This window comes from Miscanthus floridulus, chromosome 9 (genome assembly GCF_019320115.1).
Source record: "Miscanthus floridulus cultivar M001 chromosome 9, ASM1932011v1, whole genome shotgun sequence".
Classification (NCBI taxonomy): domain Eukaryota; kingdom Viridiplantae; phylum Streptophyta; class Magnoliopsida; order Poales; family Poaceae; genus Miscanthus; species Miscanthus floridulus.
In genome coordinates this window covers 1,729,071-1,746,538 of record NC_089588.1, presented here as the reverse complement: position 1 = coordinate 1,746,538, position 17,468 = coordinate 1,729,071, and the positions used below count along the sequence as shown (strand labels likewise).

The 17,468-nt window shown below is 41.7% G+C and overlaps 2 protein-coding genes across 2 annotated transcripts; both read right to left on the bottom strand.

Moving 5' to 3' along the window:
• Positions 1-4,784: 4,784 nt before the first annotated feature.
• LOC136483271 (uncharacterized) lies at positions 4,785-15,688 on the bottom strand. Its single transcript, XM_066480281.1, has 15 exons — positions 15,381-15,688; positions 13,295-13,697; positions 13,031-13,208; positions 12,824-12,963; positions 11,816-12,659; positions 10,749-10,849; positions 10,517-10,661; positions 10,372-10,440; positions 10,207-10,252; positions 9,684-10,117; positions 9,497-9,576; positions 6,908-7,043; positions 5,985-6,174; positions 5,482-5,564; positions 4,785-5,397 (listed from the first exon to the last, which is right to left on the bottom strand). Exons 1-15 carry the CDS (start codon positions 15,658-15,660, stop codon positions 5,257-5,259), a joined length of 3,270 nt encoding a protein of 1,089 aa, XP_066336378.1. The 5' UTR covers positions 15,661-15,688; the 3' UTR covers positions 4,785-5,256.
• On the bottom strand, positions 7,058-9,490 carry LOC136483272 (uncharacterized). The gene has a single exon (XM_066480282.1). The coding sequence runs from the start codon at positions 8,214-8,216 to the stop codon at positions 7,236-7,238; it is 981 nt and encodes a 326-aa protein (XP_066336379.1). The 5' UTR covers positions 8,217-9,490; the 3' UTR covers positions 7,058-7,235.
• Positions 15,689-17,468: the final 1,780 nt, after the last annotated feature.

Here is a 17,468-nt window from a genome sequence, read left to right as displayed (position 1 = left end):
CATCAGTCAATTATCAGATAAGGTTTTCTTTTCCTGTTGAATATTTAAAATTGTGTAACAATTCTAAAGTATAGCAGTGTAGCACTAGTTATTGCCACCGACAAAATTCGTTCTTTGATCACTTCAACTGCATTATATCTGCATATAGGATATTATGCAGTAGTAGTAGAAATTTTCTTGGGAACCATTTGTTCTAAAGAGGCCATTACTAACACGCACCAAGAGTGATTATATATGGACATGCACTACCAATGCACGCATAATTGTTGACATAATTATTAATTACCAAGAGTGATTATATATGGACATGCATGAAGCGTAGCAGATTGAATGAAGTTCTAGTGGTTATAAAGAGTATCCAATGTTAGTTGATGGATGATGTGTTGTCCTGCCGTTATAGTACTCCGTATACCCCAGCTGACATGCATGTGTTTTGAATCATTGGTGAGACAGTACGTGCTACCCAATGCCATTTATGCCTTGTTTAAATTCAGGGCGTAAAGTTTTGAGGTGTCACATCGGGTGTCGCATGGGGTGTTCGGATACTAATAAAAAAACAAATTACAGAATCCGTCAGTAATCTGCGAGACGAATTTATTAAGCCTAATTAATCTGACATCAACGCATGTGTTACTGTAGCACCACGTTGTCAAATCATGTACTAATTAGGCTTAAAACACTCGTCTCATAAATTAGTCGTAAACTGTGCAATTAGTTATTTGTTTAGTCTATATTTAATACTCTATGCATGTGTCCAAATATTCAATTGGATAGGAAGTAAACTTTAAGAGGAAGAACTAACCAAGGCCTTACTATCGTGCACGCAGAGATAACTGACCCTAATAAGCCCGTGTCCTAATGATATATAGGAATATAGGACAGGGACCTCCAGCTAGAAGTTAAGATTATCTGATTGGACTGGAAGCTAGCGCGGCGCTGGATCAAGACGGCCAGGGAGAGACGTCCCAATCCGGCCTTTGATCATGCGCAGCCTTGTGCGACATTGTATCTGACATGCATGCATCCATGTACTTGTTACGCAATGCAAATTCAAGGGCCCTACGCAAGACCGGATAGCTGCTAGTCTAACTAAGGCGCTGTAAGGCTCACTTATATTATGCATATGGTCACTTATTGGAACACCGAAAATTTTTACATAAGTTTGTTTATTTTTACCGGAAAACATAGAAACAGAAAAAAAATCCAGTATTTCAAAGAGGCTTTTGGGTTAGTTAAGACTAGGACTAACAACTAGTTTTGTTAGCTTATGTCTATGCACTAATGGACTAACAACTAGTCCATAACTAGTAGACTAACAATTAGTTTGTCTGTTTAAATTCTTATAGGGGATAAAAATTAGCCAACTAGCTGTTAGTCCTATGAATCCAAATAGGACCTTTAGTATCTTTTTCTACCCAAGAGAAGCATTTTCTTCAAATTAGATGTAAAAGGTGTCTCTTTTATCTTCATCATAAATAAATTTTGTTATGATATTATCATGATGCCAGCGGTCAGGATCCGAGCACCCGGCCATCTTCGACTTTCAACTGGCAAAGCCATATGTCACAAGATGTAGATGGAGCTACCTTTTGTAGCTAAGTAGAGGTGGGACTAGCTAGTTAGGGGACACTAGAGGTTTACCTTACCTAATCTTATTAGTTCTCATCATGCCGCTACCCAGATCCACCAGATCGATCTCTAATCTCTAATGCCCATCAGTCACGTCGCATTGTTATTAGATTACTATGGAAATCCAATGTGATTTCTACGCTCCAAAATAATGGGTGCTTATGGATTTTACTTATTATATATTGCGACAATTGTGAACAATAATAATAATGCGACACGCCATATCCCAGTGCAATAATCTAGATTATTGATCGATCAGAGCATACACTAAAGAAAATAAAGCCTAAAGGATTGATGAAAAGAGAAAAAAAAATGAAGTGCATGCACAGCAATGGTGCACTATTATCCAGTGACTGGTGTCATCGTCATATCCGTCGACGTGACTGATGCACGTACCTGAATTCAATCACCGACCAAAACGAACCATGCATCATGATATTCGGCCATTAGCCTTAGGAATTTGGTAGTTGTGTCCATGGGTTATGTAATCGTAATACCTTGGTTCATTAGTGTTCTGGTTCAACATGTTCTAGCATGTGTTCTGTTCTTATAGAATTAATCCTAACTTGAGACAACATGTTCGGGTCAACATATAATAATCCTTGTCATTACATGGGTAGTACCTTCGGATTTAATCTTTTGTATAAAGCAATCACGGATGTTTAAGAGAGATACACATACAAACTAGTTCTATGTGGGAACTGGGTTCGTAAGCAGATTTATAGCTGGACGACCCCTCCTTAATCCTGATTCCTTTTACAAAAAATTGAAATCAGCGAGTGATTCAGGCATATATTGTTCGGTGGTGAAGGTAGCTGGTGGGTTCTGATTTGCTATTTAAATTTAGGTACCGTTTAGTTGGCAAAATTTTTGGCAAAATGTCACTGTAGTACTTTCGTTGTTATTTGGCAATTAGTGTCCAATCATAGTCTAATTAGGCTTAAAAGATTCGTCTCGTGAATTTCGTCTAAACTGTATAATTAGTTTTATTTTTTATTTATATTTAATGCTTCATGTATGCGTCCAAAGATTCGATGTGACGGGAAATCTTGAAAAATTTGGCATTTTGAAGTGGAACTAAACAGGGCCTTAGAACATGAGCCCACCGAGCCAAGTAGTTTATTTACATTTGGTGAATTAGCCTCTCGATCGAGCAAAATTCCCGTATCAATAGACGATAAATAAACCCTAGCCTATTGAATCTATAGATGTACTCTTTCATAAAAGCCGAGATCAAACATTTGCAGGTACGTCATCATTATAGATCACGATTATTATTGGTAAATAAGCCTATTATTCCACTCCAGCAAAACAACAAACTCTGCATTCTATGGTTGGGGTCCCAAGTCGTCCCTTGATATTCTGGAGAAGGCGATGCACTTGTATGCTGATCCGACTTGTCTACAGATAAATATGTATTCAAACTTGCATATTCCACCGCCAGATTGACAGATGGAGTGCATTTAGACCAAACAAGCCCCTGCCTCCTTCCAAACAAAGAACTGTAGTCTGTAGGTGCAGTGACAATATAGGATATAATATTTAAGTATGTTCATCGTCCTTTGAAACAGCCAGCCAGAGAGCGATAGGGCAACCACCATATCTTCAATTACAATTAGTAACCGTGCAAATGCTAATTAAACGTAGCTCTAGTTAGGTTTCTTGTGTTAGAACCTGTCCTAGCTATTTTCTTAGATCTATTCTGTGGGGACAACGTCTGTGTTCGCATTGTACAGCAATTAGCTATTTTCTATTCTTCCAAATTTTCTATTCTTCCAGTGATAAGTAATGTGCTCTTGAGAGTTTTGCAAAAGAAAAAGGTGCCAATAGACATCACAAATGGTACACCACACGTACGGTACCGCTGACAGATGAAAACCATAGCACACATGAATACATGATATACATATCTACATCTCTCCGTTCCAAATCCATCGTCATCTAATCCAATCCAAGTGAACTTTTCCAAGTCCTGTTCTCTTTTCATTCCGGATCATACATCACTGTTACGCGTGCGTGCTCATAGGATTTAATCGACGGCGACTCTAAACCTCCACACCACTACAGTGCGCAACTCGGGCCAGCATGGCAGTGACCGTCGATGTCGGTTTCATCACAGATATCATCCTCACCCATCCCATGCCCAACATTTTTTTCTTCAAGAAACGACATTATGCACTATTGGTGTCACCTTGGCCTCGATCCCACACTGAGAACGACATTTGTGCGGTGTAGCTAGGTCCTATGGGGGACCTCCCTCAGTAGACGCCATGGAAAGTTGGACAACCTACAAGGCCAACCGCCAACCAAAACAGGTGCACGCCGAGGAGAGGAGTGCGCACAGATCCTGGGCGCAAGGCGCAAGGTCTCGTAGTCTTCTGCACGAGCCAGCCAAGCCTGGTCCACACGCATGCATTTAAGCGTTTCATTCAAGCCGGTCAGAGGTGTCACCAAGTCCAAGTCGGCAAGTCACACGCCACGTTCGTTTTGGTTTATAAGGCGTACTTTTTCAGCCAACAAACAGTGTTTTTCTCTCGCAATAAATCAACCAATAATACTCAGTCATGGCTTATCAGCCAAACAAACAAGGCAACAGTAGTTAACCAATGCCAGGAAGACCGAGGAACGAGCTCAACTGCCCATGATCACGATGGTCCATGTCCGTGTCGGGCAACAGTAGTTAACCAATGCCAGGAAGACCGAGGAACGAGCTCAACTGCCCATGATCACGATGGTCCATGTCCGTGTCTCGTAATTAATATCTCAAGGATAGCTTATGCCAGACATGAGACATGAGACAACAACGACTGGCATTTTCAGTAGGAATTGCGACACCCAAGCCATTTCGAGAATCAGGAGGATGATCCATCAAGTAATGTCTCTAGTGTCTACGTTTCAGAAGCATATATATGCCCATGGGAATCATCAGACACGGACATATATATGGAAGGTTGCTGTCTCTTGCAGTATTATCACTCGCTCCTTTCACAATATTTGTCTGACACTGATACACGTACCTAGACGGCATAATATCTGAGTAATACTTAATAAAATCCAAGTAAATTTGCGCTCTTTGGATAATTATATAGTAGCTATATTTTATCGAAAACAATAAAGAATCACTTAATTTGGTAATAAGAAAAAAATTACATACCTTTGCCTCCTAAGTATGCAGACCGGACAAATATTGTGAAAACCGAGGTGGCACCTCGTACAACATTTTGATTTACTCAGCAACACATACAGTACAGCTATACACTTGACCTTCAAAACTTTACAAGCCTGAAGCCTCCAGCCCAAGACAGGGAGGGAATAGCTTAAATCTTGGGGGAAAGAATTAAAGAATGCTACCATACATTCAACACCTACAAGATCTTACTGTAAGTTGTTCTGGTTTACTACATCAGGGGGCTAATTTACACAACTTCTGATATACATCTGTACAGATCGTTGTTGGGGTATAAGCCTCGTTAAACACCACGCCCTTCATCAATCCAACTTTGCACCACGGAAATACAATTGCAAAGCCTTTGTGTTTCAGTAACTCACCGTGGAGCAATGCAAGCGGGTTCAAAACTGTTACGATTCTCTCTGAAGTAGCATGTTTTATCCTGACAGTCTCTTGGATCAGAGTTGGTATGTGAATGAGGCCTGCTCTTTGCGGCCTTTCTCATGTATGTCGTCTATTAGCTGGCGAAGCTCTGGGAAGACTGTCACAAGGACCTGCTCTAGCATTGCATATGCGAGCTGCTTGATACAGACGTTGGACTGCAGCACATCGTTAATGTTGTTGAGATCAGAATGATGTCTCATCTTAGAGCTTAGATTACAGGGATTTTGAGTTTTACTTACTTGGAGGAAGTAGTACATGTCCCTTGCGCTGTGTCGGTACTGCTTGTATCCAATTATGCTGACCAAGGTCGATGGAGTTCCATCTGAAAGGGCATTGCAATTTGCAAGTCATTATTTTCACTTTTGAGAGGAGCAAATTATGTTAGTTAAATGGCATGGTACTGAAGGCATGTGATAGACAGATATTAAACTTAAGGTAACGGCTCAACTTCTAGATGTGTTTCCTAAGTGGTGCCTTTCTTAGGAAGTCTGGAAGAAAATACAGCAATGATGTTTTCCTTTTTTACTTCTAAGTGAGCCCATTGAAAGCAATGAAGACATCACCTATGGATCAGATATTCAGAGTTATTACTGCTGCACACACAAACAGAACTAGCATGCTCGTACACTACATATAGTCATGTAGAGTCGCAAACATACATCATCCTAACATCTTCAGGAGAAAAACATAAATAGAAAGACAAAAAAAAATGCCATGTGCCCGAAACAGTCAATAGACTAACCTAAAAGAAGCTTTTTGACCTCACTGGCATTTCTGGATGCCTCAAGCTGAAGTTCAAAAGAGCTTGTGCTCTTTTTGTTGCCAACAGCCTGGTTGGGACTCCAAAATGACTGCTTGTCAAATTGACTTGTGCCTGCATTCCCTTTATATCCATCCAACTTGGTGAAGAATATACCGTTTGGCCAAAGGGTCTGTAAATAAGAAATCCATTAGTTGCACAGAAAAAGAAGACAAAGTTGGAATCCATTACTTCTGTAATAATACCTATAAACCACAAAGGATAAAGAAACTATTGAGATGCACATATTACAAAGATAGATCCATGTGAAACTTTATGCGTTTGGAACAACTCTTCACATGGTTTGCCCAATCACACAATTAGAAGTACCAGGGATCTGAATCAAGCATTGCTGATTGGTGGAGAAAAGCAGGTCAGTCACATTGACATAGCTCAAAGGAAGGGATTTAATAGCGTTGTGACTTTGGGGGGCCTGGATTTTATGAACTCATAGGAGCAAATATGTTTTCTATGGCATTTCCCCTCCTTACAAGTTGCACATCAATTCTTCAAGGAAGAGTTGAGACTTTGGGGGTCATGCCGGAGCCAAAAAGCTCGAAGAACAGGGCCTAGGTCGTGATGAGGGCTAGCTGCATATTCTTTATATGGTCATTATCCTAGTTTGCTTGGGCGATTTTTTTTCAGTGTTACAACCCCTCTGATCTCTAGTGGAGTTAGAGTGGTTACTTTTAAGGGTCTTTTAAGGGATCATTTCCTAAGATACACAGCTCACCTCACCTGCACGTTCGAGAAAAAAAAAGTAGTGCCACAGAGGCATCAAGAGAAATATCAAATTTTAAACTAAAACTTAAAAGAGAACCAAGATAAATCCAGTGAAGGAAAAAATGAGGGGATAATGTCCTTACATCTTGAATCCAACGTATTCCCTGTACAATGACATCTTCTCTTCGTAGCCAATTGATTTGTCTTATGATCCATTCATCGATTGCATCTTCCATGACCAACTGCAAAATTTGTTTTGATATCCAAAGAACCTGTCTCCTGCAGATTCCGTAACATATCAAGTAAAACATCATGTTTTGTAATTGAAAGATAGAAATGGCTGGATTGCAGAAGTGATTAAGTTGTAGGATTGAAGCATGGATGGTGAAAATAAAAGTGGTCCGTGCATGGCTATAAACATGAAAAAAATGACGATAGCCCACCCAAATTTTATTATCATCTAAACAAACATCAGTCGCCCACGAGCTGCCACAAACCTACTTGACGCGACCTAGGGTTAAGCCTTTTACATCTCGGCTTACCTTTGTTATTTAAAACTACAATATGAAATAAATTTGGAACTAAAATATGAAACAAATTTGGACTGCAACTATGTCCTCCTGGATCCCACGGGAAGAGCCGAACCGCTGGCTTCATGTCAGATGAAGGCTGGAGGATGTACCAGCCCACTCTTACACTGGATCTGTCAAGCACCAAGGCGGGTGCTAGAACAAATGAGACGGCCACCGCCGTCGATGCTTGTTGTTGGGCTTCTTGTTGGGTGGCGCTGGTCGTTCGCTGCACCGGAAGGCCCCATCCTTGGACCTCCACTTCAATTGGAGCCACAGGATGTATGGGCGAGCCCGAGTGGCTGAACGCAAACTGCAGTGACGAGCTGAGCAGCATGCGCATCTTCCGCACCACCCGCCGGACAAGGAAACCTCGCCCTGCTGCTTGCAGGCGCACTGCTGCCTGCTCCTCTGATGATGGCCACGTGATGGACCTGGAGATAACAGCCAGACGCTTCTCCCCATGGAGAGACTGCACCCGCCGGCATGCCAGGAGTCCCCTTGCGGCTGCCTGTAGGCGTACTGCCGCCAGGCGTTCACGTTCCTCCTTCGCCTTGAGCAATGCCTTTAGGCGATCCAGCAGTGTGGACATATCAGCAAGGATGTGTAAGGTGTTGTCGGCAGCAGGGGACACATGATGGAGCAGGTTGGAGCATGGGGGCGATCCGAAGCGCAGGTGCAGCAGCTCGGTGAAGCGGCGCCACGCTGGGGTGCCCTCATCCTGCAGGACTTGGCGGAGCCACATCCGGGCGCCATCTTTCAAATTACGGGAAGCCACCCATACTTTTTCTTCCTCCATGATGCGTTGCTGGAGGAAGTAGGACTCGCATTGGTTGATGAAGGGCAGAGGATCAGATTTCCCATCAAAGTTAGGAAAATCCATCGAGGCGTCGGCGGCTGAGGGCGTGGGCACGGTGAAGTTTAGTGGCGGGGTGGTGGCCGATGAGGATCGCCTGGCTCTGAATACCAGATGTTATGGACCTTAGTTCATTTGGGATAGAGATAACCATTGCCAGGAGGAAGGCCGGGCAAAGTCGGCGTGGAAGGAGACTAGAGCATTTGGGGAATTGGATTCAGGACGAGGTTTTACCCCTCTGCGCCCTGTTGTTGAAGAAGGGGAATTGGGAGATAGGAATATTGTTCTTGCTTCCTTCCAAGCTGAGTGCACTACAAAGGATAAATAGGCTCACGGCCACCAGCAACCTGGAGATGCCTGCTGCATGCGCAGCTGAGATTGAAACCCTCCTAAATGCTAGGTTTGACTACTCTTGCTGCATGCGAAACTTCCTAAATGCTAGGTTTGACTGAAGCCTCTCCACTAAGGCATGTGGTCATGATCTGGCCATGGTGACCGGCGCCCTCCTGGCGCCCCACATGACAGAATATACTGCCAAAATACATGAAATGGGAACCATATGTTGATATCTAGTAACCATTCCAATCAGGCCAATTAAATGCCTTTGGGTCACAAGTTTCTACAGTATTATAGTGTATCATTCACTTAGGCCTTGTTTGGAATGGAGGAAGTTTAAAGGAATGCCAAACCGTTGTTTTGCTGACGTCGCTATGCGTTTGGTTTGGAGGAATCGGCAAAGAACTTTCCATAGGAACAGTGCCACAGTGGAGAAGCATGTACTTTTGTAGGAAACCAAATATGAGCTCCGAGTCAATGGAAAGCTTTCCTGTGGCCACTGTAGCTTCGCTCGCTCTCTGAACATGCTTATATTGCTAATCTAGCCTTAACAGCGAGGCAACATTCAGCTTCCTGTTTGAGCCCCATGGCACACAAAAGAAAAGTTTTGTCCGCTTGGTAGGTATGGCTTTCTCTCTCTAGTTTATATACTAAAAATGATGTTCTGAACTATATTTTCTTAAGGATTTGATTAGTATAAAAAAACTTAATATTGCAATCAAGTTTGAAAGTTTACTATGCTGTTTTCATTCCTGCATTCCAAACACCTATCTTGAAAAATTCCTATGTTTTTTCATTCCTCTATTTTGCAACTACTTTCCTTTCCTATACCTGTGTTTTCTCTCCTTCCTGTGTTTTCTATTCCTTTGTTCCAAACAGGCGCTTAATTTGTTACTATGTAACAGTGGTCTGAAACTAGTAAGCAAATTCTGAGGAACAAATTTGATAAAGTTCATTATAAAGGAACTAACCGTATCCAACCCCGTCGCTTTAGCTGGAATACCTTGTCAACCAGGTTCAATAAAGGCACACTAACATTTGTTGGCATCCACTGCCAAAATAGAAGAGAAGGTTTATCAGTAAAAGGAAAAACAGTAAGAACAACCATTCCCTATGATCTGCATCAAATAAATTATGTAGTTGCAGGGTGTGGTGTACCTCAGGAGGAATTCCTGTTGGATCCTCGTATGTATTTAGAGATGACATGTTTGAAGAATCAGAATATGCCCTTGTAGGTTTTCCTATTTGGTCACTGGCTTGTTTATCCAAACTGGAGTATGTTTTGATGTGCTTAACATCATTTGAAGTATGGCCTCTATTATTGACCTCATTGTCTGAATGGCATCCACTATTCATAGATGAGGTGTGATCTTCGTAGTTACTATCACCATCTGAAAGGCTATGAGCACTTTCCAAGCTTCTTTGATGCAAGTTGTGGTTATCTTTCTCTTCCTGGTTCCAAGATAGAGACATCCTATTATCTGCAAATTGGGCAGTTGCGCTAGAAGGTGATGTGCCGACCGCCCGTTTCAAACCATCTGAAACTCCTTTAAATTGTCGAACAATGTCATCCATTGCATCATCAACATTAACTGTTTTAAAACAAATAAATGTCTTTAAGAAATGAACATAGCAAGTTATAGCTTTTAAGGGGGGAAAACAAGTGTGGGGACATGCATACCAGCCAAGGTTTTCATAACAGAGGTGGACTTTCCAGCAGAGTAATTCTACAAAATGGAAAAGAAATGAAGTGCTAAAAACCTCAAGAAAGCACTGAATGAAGATGTGTGCATTCCTTATCATTAAGGACAAAGCTATAAGGATTTGCTTGGTGTAAATCACACACCTTTGAGGATGCACTCAGGAAATCCCAAACTTCATGCTGTTCTGCAATATTAGCTATAGACAAGAGATCCTATTGAACACAAAATTAATATTATAAACACATTTGAAGTAAAAGATGAGCAAAAATGCTAGAGAACCAATCATACTTGAAGATATTTGTCCAGGAGAATGCATCGTTGGTGCACAAGGTAATCATCAACACTAGATGAAAGAAAACTCTTTGGAGGCAGATGTAATGAATAATTAGGTATCTCCTTCAGTTGTCGATGAAGACGTTCAAAATTCCGGTATCTACAAATAGAAGCTATAGGTCAGGATCATACAAGTTCCTCTCTCGAAGCTGCAATTAATGTACAAATATGCCAAGTAAAACCATGCCTTCTTTTCACAAACCAGGCCTTGTTATCCGCATCAGTCACCGCGATAGAATAAACTGCAAAAGATTTTGAACCTAGTTTCTCAAAATATGCACCAACAACCTGCAAAGAAATAAAGAACCCAACAAATCACATCAGTTGTGGAGAATGACATTACTTCACATCAATAGATGTATATTGTATCAAGAACAAGAGAACTGATGGTGACATTCATCGCTAGGCCTGATATAATGTAATCATGCAGGAATGGAAACTGTTAGAAATTAATTACTAATTATCAGACCGAATCACCACAAAATACCAATTTTTCCCCATATGACGCTGAATAACTTCATATGTTCAATGTATGCCACTCACTGACATAGTGACATGTGAGCTGGGCCTCACACACCAGCCTTACAATGAGTGCCACATTGTGGATCATGCATGTAGTCATTCAGTGGAATCTTATGTATTTCTCATAATGAGGACTAGATACAAATTAAGCACAGGATTCTACAGATCTGATTCTAATCGGACACCAAGTACTAAATCGTAAAACCAATGGAAACCATGGAATCCGCGTGCTAATCAGAAAATGTGGAATAGTATAAAACAAAGAGATATTCCCATAGTTTAGATTACTTATGGAAGAATGAAAACCGGAACATATATGGCAGGTAATACAAGACTGAAGCTAGTGATTGATTTCTAGGAGTAGAAAGGCACAGCTTAAGGGCGAGTGAAATGCAAACCCCATGCCCATAAATATTTTAAAACCACTGCCCGCAAAGAGAATAATAAAATAACAGCAACATGCAACACAACAAAATCAGAGATCAATTTGCCAACTGTTACAAACTTCTGAAACTTATCTCACAAGAGATGATCCTAATGGCATAATTCTTAATAATAAAATTTCACAAGAAACTGTGGTGAATACTAGCAACATAACCCTGACCAGGTTGGTTAAATTTATTCAATTAATCCAATTGATCAAATTTATTCAGTAAAAGCCAGCAACTTGATGCTTGTGGTTAAGATGATGATACTGGAATTGTTCTAGTGATAGGATTAGAAAACAATTACCCGGCATCTTATCTTCGGAACATGCATTAGCACCTCAACATGTGAGGCAGGACCGGCACCTCTCTCATCCTGATTTTTCCTCACATTTAGCATTTCACTGGGAACCATGGGCTGGTTACTTTTTGCCAAATATCTTTTCTCAATATCAGGAGTACTATTAGATCGTTTTAGTTGAGCTTTTACACTGTTGCTGGTTTCATGTGGTTTCTCCTTGCTGCTGAAATGAACTTGACTCCCCTCTTTTGGTTTCACTTCATTCGTATTTTGTAGAGCAAGTGGATGACTACCTGTGACGAAAGTAGATAGAGCATTCCTATTTTTACTTTGCATCAAATTGACCATGTATTTATCATCAACAGATGCAATTCTCTCGTTGAAGTTAGAGGATAGCTCTTTAGCCACTGCCCCTGCACTCGGACTGTTATCTGAACCTCCAGAACCTTTCAACCTAGATGATTGGTCTACTTTAATCATTTTCTTTTGATAATTTCTTCCGATTGCCCACATGTTCTCAAGATTCTCAGGGGCAAGAACCTCTGACCTCCTTTTAGTAGCTGCGTCCAATACCACAGCCCAGTCTGGCTGCCGAGGTTGGATGGTACTGTCATTGTCATCCTCTGACACTTTCGACTTTCGACATTCAGAAGTAACAAGTGACCTCATCCCAGAATTATTTGGTGGAACTAAGCTGCTAGGTTCTACAGTCAAATTCCTTGATTCCGTTTGACAACCTTGTGAACCTCCTTTGTAAGGCACTACTTCCGTATTAGCCATGTTTGTATTTCCTCCAACATTACCTGTATCTTTGTTGTTTAGAAGGTAGACAATCAACTCGTTGATGTAGCTGAAACAAAAACAAACAAACAACAAATAAAAATTTGGAACAAAGCTTAGGCGCAGGTAAAGGCGGAAACTAAAATTGGATTACTTAAATTACAGTTAAGCAGCCCATAGACTGCTTGAAGCCTATATATTGCCATAAATCAGCCGTTTTAGCAGACAACTTACACAGGGCTTGCGAAGTTCATAACAGGCTGCAAGACTAGGCACGTCATCAGTTCCCTGGAGAAACAGCGAACTAGTGGACTCTGTGCATCTTGTGGTCTCAAAACTAGAGCCATAATGCCCCCAACGATTTCTTGAAGAACCTAAAATTCGTATTAATTAATGGCTGTATTATTGTATAACATGAAAGCTAAAATGGTTAGCTATTACCTTGTACTCATGCTCTGAAGATAACAGTGCTGGATGAAGTTCCTGTGAAACTATTAGGTGCTGCTTCAGTCTCTCATCTCTTTCCTCTGAAGACAAAGTCCTCATGACATCAACACCAATTAGAGTTTGGTTTTTCCGGAAAATATCTAAATGGTTACCAATCAAATCAACCATATCCCTGAAATAGGAAAAAAAAACTTTAACATAGAATAATTACTCAATAATGATGGTATGTACTAGATAGTATATCAAGCATTTAGTCACCTTGTTAGCATGTCAACTAGATTCATCTCTTTCACTCTGCCTGATACTTCACCAAGAGCGTGAAGTACTAAGCCACGTATCAGTTCTGGGGCCTCTCTGTCGGGAGTAATATCTGAATACCACAAGTCTAAAACAAAGTCTCGCAAAATATTCTCAATGAAACTTTCAAAAGCAGCCTCAACAGAAGGTGAACCAACTTTCCTTCTCCATCTGGAGACTGGTGGTACAGTCGAAAGGCGATGATCATTTGCAGACAACTGCCTCTTTGAGGCTTGAGACAAATATGTCTGCTTACGTACAGGCTGTTCCCTCCAACGGAACTCCACTTTGAAGGAGAGATACCGGAGAAATGCAAGTATAAGGATTGACATGGGCACATTTGTCCACATTGATTTACTTGTATCTATTTGAAACAAAATGATATGGATCTTAGCATGGATACAGGTGACTGGACTATATATTTAAGAAGAAATATACTGCGTATACAAACATAAAGAAACCTCTGTGCAAAAAAATGAGTCCATAATAAGGGTTGAAAGATAAATAATTACTAAGTGTTTAAAGGATGCCAACACATTCACAGAGCAGAAAGTGAAACAACGAAAAAGAAAGGAAGGAAAGAAGGCTATTTTGACAAGTAAAAAGATCAGAGAAAAATATATGCATGCTTAATTCAAAATATAATAAATAAATAAATTTGTACATGACTCAATAGTGACTTATTTCACTTCCATTTCCACCCCTGTGAAGGTAAAATGTTAATTCATCTGAAGCTACTTATCCACTGACAACTAGCCAATTACTTCAGAAATGGTTCACAAGGGGAGGGACTATAGGCAATTATATTTCTGCAAGCTAACTCACCAATATCTAAACAATAGACAAGCAAAAACTAACTCACATCTCTCACTAGATTCCCTTTGCCTTCATCTTTTGATATCATGAAGGCTCAAGAAATCATTATAGTATCGTGAATGAACTCTGAGCCAAGTTGAGTACAAGACAAAGAAGGGATACTCATTATATGATTCAGAAGGACACAAACTAGTTGCTGTTTACATTTGTGTTCAACCATTACTTCAATCACATCCAGGTACCAAACAAATTTCCTGCATCATTTCCTTTTTGAATAAAATCACAACTCGCCAGCAGTCACTAAAGCTAAAAATCTCTGAAGCATCAAGGCATAAAACTATTCATAACACAATTTATAGCTTGAAAGAGCAATTCCCTAGACCTCACACTGCAGGTAGACAACATAGAAATGTGTAACACAAAAACTCATCTTCAACCCCAGAGTACAGGAAAATTTCAAAATTTGGTATCTGAGTGATTATGGCTTGGAAATTTACACTCAAACTGTACCTCACCTCAGGGCAGAATGAACATCACTCTCTTTTCAAGCTTCCAAGAGCTAATGCCAAAACCTCTGCTACATATTCGGCACGTTTTAATAACCACTAAAACATCTATCTTTTGCACCAGACCATCCAGAAGCCCTCTATCCACAACGAAATTCTCACAAAGAGAATCTCAGGAAACCCTAGATTACACTTCCCATCTCCAGCAGTTTCATAAATAATGCATGCAAAAGTTCCTAAATGAAATTAATTAAGGATCCTAAAATTCGGATTTTCGGGATCTCAAGCAAATCCAGAAATATTTCTTAGTAACTGTAACCGAAAAGTAGTAGTAGTAACTAAATAGAATGCAGGCAGTAAAGCAGTAGCTAACATCCAAAAACATGCCACGTAACAGGCATTACAGGTCACTACCGGATAGATTCAGGAGCTATCAGATGGTCTGACTACAAGCTCTAGCTGCCCGGCTAACAAAAGGTCTCAAGTTTTGTAACGCATGAGCCATCAAATCACATCGCAATCCCAGCATGCACAGCATCAGTTACCCAAAATCTCTCACACCTATGCTGTGTTCCGCAGATAAACACGGAGAGGCAAGGTAGTCGCTACCGAACCAATCTAATCCCTCGTCTGGGCGATGCTGCGGAACATTTGTATTGCGTCGGAGGGAAACCAATTTGGTCGCAAATGAGATACGAAAGCAGAGAGAGAGTGGGCGTGCTCACGCGTGAGGACGTAGGAGATGGCGAAGATGCAGAGCGCCCACCAGACGGTGCGCAGCTTGGCCTCCTCGATCAGATCGTCGACGCTCTCCATCCTCTTCCGCATCTCGGCCTGCACGCGCGCGCGCGCCGCGGCGCGGCCCGGCCCGTGGGAGGCGGCGGGGGGCTCCGGTGGGATCGAGTCGGATGCGGAATCCCCCACCCCAAAGGGCTCCGCCGTCGCCGGAGAAGAAGGCCGGGCCGGGCGGTGCCGGCGGCGACTCGTCTCCACGGCGATTTTCATTTCTGGGATTATTTTGTCTTTTTTGGGATTTTCTTTGAAAATCTGTATAAAAACGTGCCCGGGTCGAATCGAACCAGCCTTTGTCTTCTGTTGTAGGGCCCACGCTAGCGGATGCGTGTAGGCGAATGCCATGTGGGTCCCAGTCGACTGCTGGGATGCCTCTGCCACGTTGCACGCTGACGAGTGGGTCCTTCATGTGACTGTTTCGGCCGTTGGATCGGAAAGAAACGGCCATCTGGCCGTGTCGATCTGCGGGACAGCGGGACTCCCCCTCCGCGGGTGACGGGTCCGCGCGCTTGGAAGTGGTGGGACCGTCATGTCAGTGCGTGGGATGCTGGAGTGGCTGGTTTAACGGTCAATAACGATAATCATGCCTGCCGCCGACATGTGGGCCGATGATTCCGGACAGGCGATGATACTAGAACCAGAACGGAGGACAGGACAGCTAGATTGTGGCGTGGATTCACATGAATCCAGAGCAAAGAACAACTTTTTATATTTTCTTATACTACAATTCAGGGTTAGTAAGTATATTTGTTTTCGCACGAAAAAGCAGCCTTTACAGTGGCGAATCTAGCAAAAATGGGTCATGAGGGTCAGCATATAAAGAAGATTGAGTTACATTATGTGAAACTACTTGTGTGTACAATTCAGGGTTCGTAACATGCATTGTTTAGGTTTCAAACGGAACACATTCCGTGCATAGTATGGAGTATAAATTTGGGTTGCCATGTTTTGTTCCCATGTGGCATTCCATGTACAAGACCATAGGATTATGTACAATAACATTATCATTTGAAAAAATGTTATGCAAAAATTAGAGCGTCAACCATGTTAGAACTTAAAAGATGGTTTCTCATAGTTCTTATTCTAGTACTATGTCTATTTGGTAGTGCTCCCTCGGCTCCACTCTATGCAACAATTCAAGGACATAGGTGGAGCTAGAGTAAATGAAAGGAGGTGCCACACTTCATAACTCCTTTGTCGCTAGCTAATATATAGGTGAAATTCTAAAAGTAACAATATAGTTTTGGTTTTATCATGTGTGCCACCACACCCGCAAGCAATAATATAGATCCGCCCTTTGTTGGAGGAGTGTTGTTTTAACGTCGTGAGATGAGTGGGAACCCCCCCCCCTCCCCCCGCTCCCCATGCTCTCCTCCTGATTCACCGCTCCTTGATGCACTACACTCCAACCACTACACATCCTTCATCGACCATATTGTCCCTCTATTGCCTAGGCCTGCCCTTCTAACACGCCTACTAATCTAATTGATAGACTGATATATTGACTTGATTTTCGTGTCTCGTCTATCTCATCATCTCTGTCTTTCACACACCAATAATTCCTCCTCACTTCTCATCTATCTGATCCTCCCTCCCTCTCTCTATTTCAAATCAATCCATGGTTAATTTTGGAAAGGCCAAGGTATGCCCGGCTTGGGCGATTTGTCGTTTGGGAGCTATGAAAAGAGCGGAATGCAAGTGTATGTCAACGACCACATTTGAGTCTAGAGTCTCTAATTGCGAAAATCAAGGAAGAGGTGATAACATGGAGTTTAGCAGGAGCAAAGCGACAGAAGCAAATCAGCGGATCATTAATTCTTAACTATGGGGTAGCCTAGTGCTGCTTAGTGCTTTGGCACCTTTTTTCTTGGTTTTGTAAATTTGTAAATACACTTCAGTGCTCTTCCTCTTCTATATTAATATTAGTTTGCAATCAACTAAGAGCGGTGCATTGAAAGGACACCTATTTCTCTAGTAGGGAAGTGTGTGAAAGAGAAAGACGATGCGATAGATGAGTACCG